Genomic DNA, 7,770 nt, shown 5'->3' with positions numbered 1-7,770 from the left:
AATGTTTTCTAATTAATTTAGCGTTGGTGTACAATTGACGCAAAAAATCTGTAAACTAACATTAAATTGTGTGTGAGTAAAATTGACACAAAATTCGAACCCTCATTTGTGTTATTTTTTTAAAATTTTATCTTTAACGTCAATTTTCATTTTAGTGTAAAGTAACAATCGATGTAAATTAATTATTATTTACATCGGTTAACAACCAAAATAAAAAATAAGAATCAACTTTTGTGTCAATTAACGAGTTTGATCAAACTTATTAATTGACGCAAAAACTCTTTTTTATAATTGTATAAGTGTTATATATATATAACCATACAAATAAATATCAAATTCCAGGTAACTTAATCTAACAACTATATTCTAACTAACTACAAAATATCACCCTTATTAATACTTAATAACAATATTCTTTAAAAAATACAACTTTTTTATTTAAATATTTATATAGTAATGTTTTAGTAAATTTTCACAGTAAATATGGTTGGAGTAGCAGTCCTATATAGTACTAGCTAGCTAGCTAGGTATAGGGTATAGCTATAAAGAAAAAAAATGAATTAAAAGAATTATATATAGTTACGCATGATGATATATATATACAAATACAATAAGAAGAGACAATAGTGTTTTGAGGTTGTAAAGTGTGTTTGCATATATAAATATGGTAAAAGTTGGTAGCAATCTTATAACTATATTAGGAAGAAAACTGATATATAATGAATCATGACTACATATACATAATAATTGATTATTTACTACTACTCTTACTCCTACTTCTCACCCAATACAAACCAAACCAAACCAAATTATATTTATATATTTATATTTGTCCTTTACTAATGCCAAAACTCATTAAGGTAATGTCTCCCTCATTCCTAGTCCCCTTAATTCATCTCAAACCAAACCAATTTCACAACACACACATTTTAGAGAAGGTGTTTAATATACTTTAAACTTTAATATTATTATTAGTATAATTATTTTTTATAGAATATTATTAATAATCAATAGCTAAACGATAAGGACACTATTAATATTAAATAACAATTCTTTACAACGCACCACATATCCTTATATAGTATCTTCTTAGATATCATACTGTGCTATTAGTACAATTAAGTATTAAGTTTTATATAATTTGATGTAACAAACTTTTAAATAATATCGATAAACGATCATAAGGTACCACCACTAGTGGATCCAAAATTTAAAATAAAGGCATGCGTAATATTTTTTATTTTTTTTTTTTTGTAAAATAGCGGACAAAAATAAACATAAAAGAAGAGCTTTTGGTAAGATTTGAACCATTACCTTTATCATATATACAATTTAACTAATCATTATACTAAAATTAATATTGTGCATATAAATATTATCTTCTATTACCCATATTTGTCGTAATTAACTAAAATATATATACTTTTTTTTTTCATATTGGTTTGCTCCTGGATACCACCTCAAGGTGCTCGACACTAATAATGCCTTATTATTTATTGGGTAAATAGCGGCATAAGTACCTAAAGTTTTAAGTTTGTATGCGACATAAACTGAATGTTTATTTTTAGTGGCATAAGTACCTAATGTTTGTAAAATTGTAATTTTTCTTCGATTTTGTCTGTACAGACTCCATTTTAAATTTATTAAAGGAACATTTGGAAGTAACTGATATTACATGTTTCTGTCTAGACCCAATGATCAAGAATCTAGACCTTATATGTGATCTGTTTAAGAAAATAACAGGGTTTGTACGGACGAAATTAGAGAAAAATAACAGTTTTACAAACATTGTCTACTTATACCGCTAAAAATAAACATTAAAATTATGCCACTTACAAACTTAAAATTTTCTGTATTTATGCCTATTTACCCTTGTTTATTTAATACATATAGAACATTATTATTAGACACTAGTGGATATGTTACCTTAATTGGTTAGCAATACTTCTTAAAAGCCATTATATTAAACTATATAGGATCCGATATTTATTTAGACCAATAACAATATTGACATATAAAAAAGTGCTAGCTACCAATACCCTTTAACATTTATCTATAATATAATATTATTATATATATATATATATCATATGCCTATATACTCTCTCTGTTTCTCTCTCTTCTTGTTAAAGTCACGAGACCCACTGTCCATTAAATTCATTAGTGAGAGAAAGAGAGAGAGTCCAGATCCAGAGGAGTTGGCAGACAAAAACTGATAGAGAACTTTCAAACCTCTTTTTTTTTTTTTTCATTTTTTTTTTGGTTATATATATTTCTACCACTACTACCATCACTCAACTAGCCTCTATATTGCAGTCTCAAACTCAAAGTCTTATTATTATTATTATTATTATTATTATTATTATTATTATTTTTCAAAATATATATATAAAGAGTAGGTTTGAGATGTTCACACATATATGTAGTAGTGTTGAAGTTAATATTCTTATTTGTTAGTGTGTGTGGGCACACCATAATAATATAATGTAGGTCTATTCTATTCTCCCATCCACCCATCCATTCATATTATCCTCTTTTTTCTTATTCTCCTCACTATCACATTCACATTCACATATATATACACTTTTAATAATTAATGAATCACCAAAACTATTTCATTATTATTTCTTCTCTTTATTCTTTTTTATTTATTTATTTTTCTTAAACAGGAGGCCTCATGATCAAGGGAACCCTTTAGACCTAAACAACTTGCCTGAAGATTATTTGATCAATAATACCACTAGATCAGACGGTAAACAACTCTTCCATGATGGATCCACCGGTACATTTATATATATATATTTATAGTATATGATTAGCTAGGGTTTAGGGTTTGGTCTTGTTTTTGATAAATGGTTTAGGTCATATATCATGATATATATAATAATAATATTATGTTTGTTTGTTGTTGTTGTTGTTATTGTTATAATAAATAATAATAATAAAATAGGTTATAATAATAATAGTAATAGAAAGAAAAAAAGCGGCGGAAATGGGAATAAGGAAGGAAAAGAGGAGTTGGGGAAGGTGTATGAGTGTAGGTTTTGTTCTCTTAAGTTCTGCAAATCTCAGGCACTTGGTGGACACATGAATCGCCACCGTCAAGGTTATTATTTATTTATTTATTTAAATCTTTAATCTCAAATCTCAACAACAACAACTAAACTAATTATGTTTTGAATTTGGTCAGAAAGAGAGACAGAAACACTGAATCGAGCTCGTCAGTTGGTCTTCAGTAACGATACACTAGCCGCCCAAACTCACCTCAGGTACAATACAACTTCTAATTTATTATTATTATTATTTAATTTCATCACCCACATATATATAACATTCCTACTTAACTATTATTAATTATTAATTATTTCAACTATATATATATGTCATCACAAATACAAAAAAAAAAATTACACTTGTTTTTTTTAAAAAAAATAATGTGTATATTTATTATTTATTTTAATTATTTTATTTATGATTAAACTATATATATTCTTTTTAATTTACACTTTCTTAATTAACTATGTATCACAAAACATAGAAAAAAAAATTAATACATGACTTGGTTTTTTTATATAGTATTACTTATTAATGTTTTGTTAAAAAAAACTAATAATATAATTAATGTTAGTGCATTTTGCCTCATTTAGTTCTAAAATGGTCATTTGTTCAAAAAAAAAAAAATACTAATTATATAATTAATGTTTATATATATTGTCGGATTTAACTATATTTTTATTAATAGTGCATGAGATATACTTAAATTTAAAAACAAAAAAATAATATATATAATATATATAATTTTAAATAGACTACATTATTTTTAATATATATGATTGAAATTCAGATATAATTTTAACTTTTACATATAATTTTGTGTAAAAATTGTGTATAATTTAAGAGTAATTAATCACAAAACATATGATATCAATTAATTAAAAAAAACAAAGAGTTTGATCGTACAAAATATAAATATTTGTTGACAATTTTTTTTTTAATAATTTTAAAGCTGTTGTCATCCAATGACACCGGCCGGAGCGGGTTACCATCATCCAACAACCAACATGGGAGTGGTAGCAGACACGTCACCACTCCCAATGAGATTTCCAACAAGAATGTTTTCCGGTTCGTCATCATCAAATTTCCCACCACTACCGCCGCCACCACAACCGCCACAACCTTCTCAATCCCCTTATACTCTATACAACAACTCATCAACACCATCATCATCCAACCGTCCAATCCCATACTCATCATCACACTTTCCACCACCACCACATGATTACTATGTTGGCCATGTACTCACCTCAAACACCAACTCTCCATCACAATATTGTCATCCTAACCTAACCTATCCATCCTCTGATCAATCAAACTACACTTGTATCGGTGCCCCGGTAGGGTTTGGAACATCAGGCTCGGGCGGTGGTGGAGGTAGCGGCCGAGGAGGATCCACCGAGTTAGCGGAGTCAGGAGGAATTAATAGGGGAGGTTGATCATTACAATAGTTGATCATGACTATCTTAATCAAAAATATTATTATTAATAGTATAAAGTTTGGATTTTTAATTTAAAGACTACATTTTTATTTATTTTTTTGAAGTGATTATTATTATCTCTATATTGACACGCCACCCACTTCTGAGAGATTAGAGAGAGACTTAACAAGCTGACAAATGGGGTCATATATATTTTGATATATTTTTGTTGTTGGTTTGGTTAATTGGTATTTTTTTTTTTTAAATTTTAATTTTTTTTTATTATTTTTTTTTATGGATGTGTACAGGGATTGGGAACAGCTTTTGATCTCAATGACAGGGTCAGCTAGTTTGGCTGGGAGCTGTGGGGTGGTGGGGATTAATGGGAGTTCAGAATGGTGTTTTTTGTGTTGGTTTCTAGTTTGTGTAGTACTACTACTTCTACTACTACTACTAACACTACTACTACTATCTATTACTATACACCTACTGTGTCACAATGAAAGCTACTTCTACTACTACTAATAATAATATAAGTATATAAATATATGAGGTTTAATTTGTGTGGGACAAACCAAGTTACATATCAACTGAAAGTTCTCAACCCCCTTTTTGCATTTCAACTTCATTTTGCATGCCCAATAATCACTTTCTATATCCTATATCTATATCTATGGTGAAAATCTTTTTCTTTTTGTCTTTATCTTTGTTTGTAATTGGCACATATATAGATGAGAAATGGGGCATCTTATTATGGGTAAAAAATACTACTAGAAGTGACATAGCGCTATTGGTACAATAATATCGATCGTTTTTATATACGCTATCAATATAATAGAGAAATACTAAAAATTACTTATATACTCACAATGTAACATACCTTATTAATATAATTTAATATCGAATCACATTTATTTTACTATAATAAAATTATTAAAAACTGTTAACTAAGCATCTTGATAGTAATATTCTAATAAATAAAATAAAAAACTGTTAATTACTTTTGACGCGCCATTAGTACAGAAGTAACAAATTAAAGTATATATATAATCTTAATTTGACCTAAAAATAAAACAAGGTTAAAGAATTAAGATAAAATTATAATAATTAGATGATTGTTATATGTGAATTTCATTTTTCGACCGAAACAGCTGAGAAATTGAATATCTTAAGTATACTTAATAAATAAGATATATTTTTGTAATTAGTACATATTTTCTTAAACTTATTATAAGGACTAAATTTTGATTATGATTTTTATTTTCCGAATAACTATATAATATATGTTTCTATTGAATGAAAAATAGATCCAAACCCTAAAACAACATGTAATCAAATGATGAAATTATACTTCAATTTCATTTTCATCAGTTTTTCTTGGATCATTTGTATATAGTCAGAACAAATAGTATGACTATGAAGAAATGTTAATTAAAGAGACCAAATTAGCTTTTGTTGAAGTGTCATAATCACATGCATTAATTAAAACAAACTATGCATGACATATGTAGAGATGGAAATTGGTCGGTTAATGTACGGGGAATGCAATCCCTGCCCCCATCCCCGCTACCTATTTATACCCCCATCCCCGCCCCATCCCCGTGTAATAACCAACGGATTCGGGGTAGGGGAATACCCATCGGTTATGGGGAACCCATCGGTTATGGGGAACCCATTGGGTATCCATTAAGGTAAAATGAAAAAAAAACATTAATTTAAAATAATTGAAAAAATAAATTAAACCAATATTCTCAAAAATATTTATTATGCATTCATAATTCATAGAAGATAAAAGATAAAACTACTTAAAAAAAGCATAACCTAATAAAAAATAAAAACTAAATATGTCTCAAAGTTTGAAAAAAAAAACAAAAAAAATTATATATATCTATATCGGGGTCGGATATGGTGCGGATAGTATTATCCCCGCCCCCGCCCCATCCCCGCTTCGGGTATTGAAATTGTCCCCCACCACCGTCCCATTAACCACTAAGATGGGGAATCCCCACCCCATTCGGTGCGGGTCCCCGCGGTTACCCATCCCCGCGGTATAAATTTCCATCTCTAGACATATGTATTGTGCTTGTTATAGTTAATCATTACATATAATTAAAAGCATTAATTAATGGTCACTACTTACTAATTACTATAGTGACCAATGTTGGAACTAAATGAGTTGTCTTCTTCAGTAGTAGTAGTACGTACGTACAATAATATCATATCATATCATTTATATATTTATATATATATATATATATATATATATATTGGTAGTGATATTGGGGAATCTACATTTTTGGAAGTAAATATTTTTCGTCTTTTTCACTGTTCTTTTCTTTAAAATATGACGTACATCGAAGTAGAGGAAGGAACCACCTAATTAAGATTTTTAAGTATTAATTCAAATTACATTTATTGATCACCAAGTGATGATCTCATAATTAATTTGTCATTTAAATATTTTAGAGCACTCCCAAGTTTTTTTATTCTATTTTTCAAAATACATCACTAAAATTCTATTTTCGTTATTTTACATCAAACTTTTACATTATACCATACAATAATTTTTTTATTTTTTTTTTCTATATCATTTAAATTTAAATAATAACTTTTTAAATATATATATATATAATACACATAACAAAAACAAGAATAAAATACTATTTATATATTATTAAAATATTTTTGAAGGAAAAAAAGTGTTTCTCTACATGTAAGAAGGACTATATTGTATTCTTTATATTGTTCTTTAAAATACATAATTTTTTCACTTTTTTTTTCTTTATTTAAAGAAAAGCTAGTTAATTAATTTAAAAAAAAAATTGTTGAGAGTGATCCTATCACTATAACAAAAAATAGTATTAGAGACGATAATTGTAGGGGCGACAAATAATTGCCTCTAATAATCCATTATTAGGAACGATATTCATTAGTCGCCCCTAAATTATTGTTCTTATTTTTTATTTCAATTTAAAGTTTTAATAGGGGCAATGTTTAATATTTTAGTGGCGACTTATCACCCCTAATAATTAGACAATAAATATTTTATTATATATAGTTTTGTTAATTTCGTGTTAGATCTACTTATATATAGCTAGCTTGAGACAATTGCTTTCACATATTAAAAAACATTACATAATTAAAGCTACATTCTTTTATATATGATCATTAAAAGAACATAAATTATAAGACATGTAGATAATCAGAGTGCTATTTATACAAAATAAACATTAATTTAATTATAACTCATGTTATATATGTGGTGTGGATATATAGCATATAATATGTATTTTAC

The 7,770-nt window shown here is 27.3% G+C and overlaps 1 protein-coding gene across 2 annotated transcripts; it reads left to right on the top strand.

Annotated features, from left to right (window-relative positions):
* Positions 1-2,457: 2,457 nt before the first annotated feature.
* Positions 2,458-5,170, top strand: LOC115712529 (zinc finger protein JAGGED). Of its 2 annotated transcripts, none has more exons than XM_030640819.2 (6): positions 2,458-2,486; positions 2,670-2,752; positions 2,951-3,106; positions 3,191-3,269; positions 4,007-4,488; positions 4,784-5,170. In XM_030640819.2, coding segments are annotated over exons 1-6 (822 nt in total). In that variant the 5' UTR covers positions 2,458-2,484; the 3' UTR covers positions 4,804-5,170. The 2 variants fall into 2 exon arrangements, with proteins under 2 accessions (XP_030496679.2, XP_030496678.2); XM_030640818.2 differs by having other exon boundaries at positions 2,670-2,782.
* The last annotated feature ends 2,600 nt before the right edge of the window (positions 5,171-7,770 follow it).

This window comes from Cannabis sativa, chromosome 4, assembly GCF_029168945.1.
Source record: "Cannabis sativa cultivar Pink pepper isolate KNU-18-1 chromosome 4, ASM2916894v1, whole genome shotgun sequence".
Classification (NCBI taxonomy): Eukaryota; Viridiplantae; Streptophyta; class Magnoliopsida; order Rosales; family Cannabaceae; genus Cannabis; species Cannabis sativa.
The sequence above is the reverse complement of the archived record's forward strand: the minus strand, read 5'-3'. Positions and strand labels throughout refer to the sequence as shown.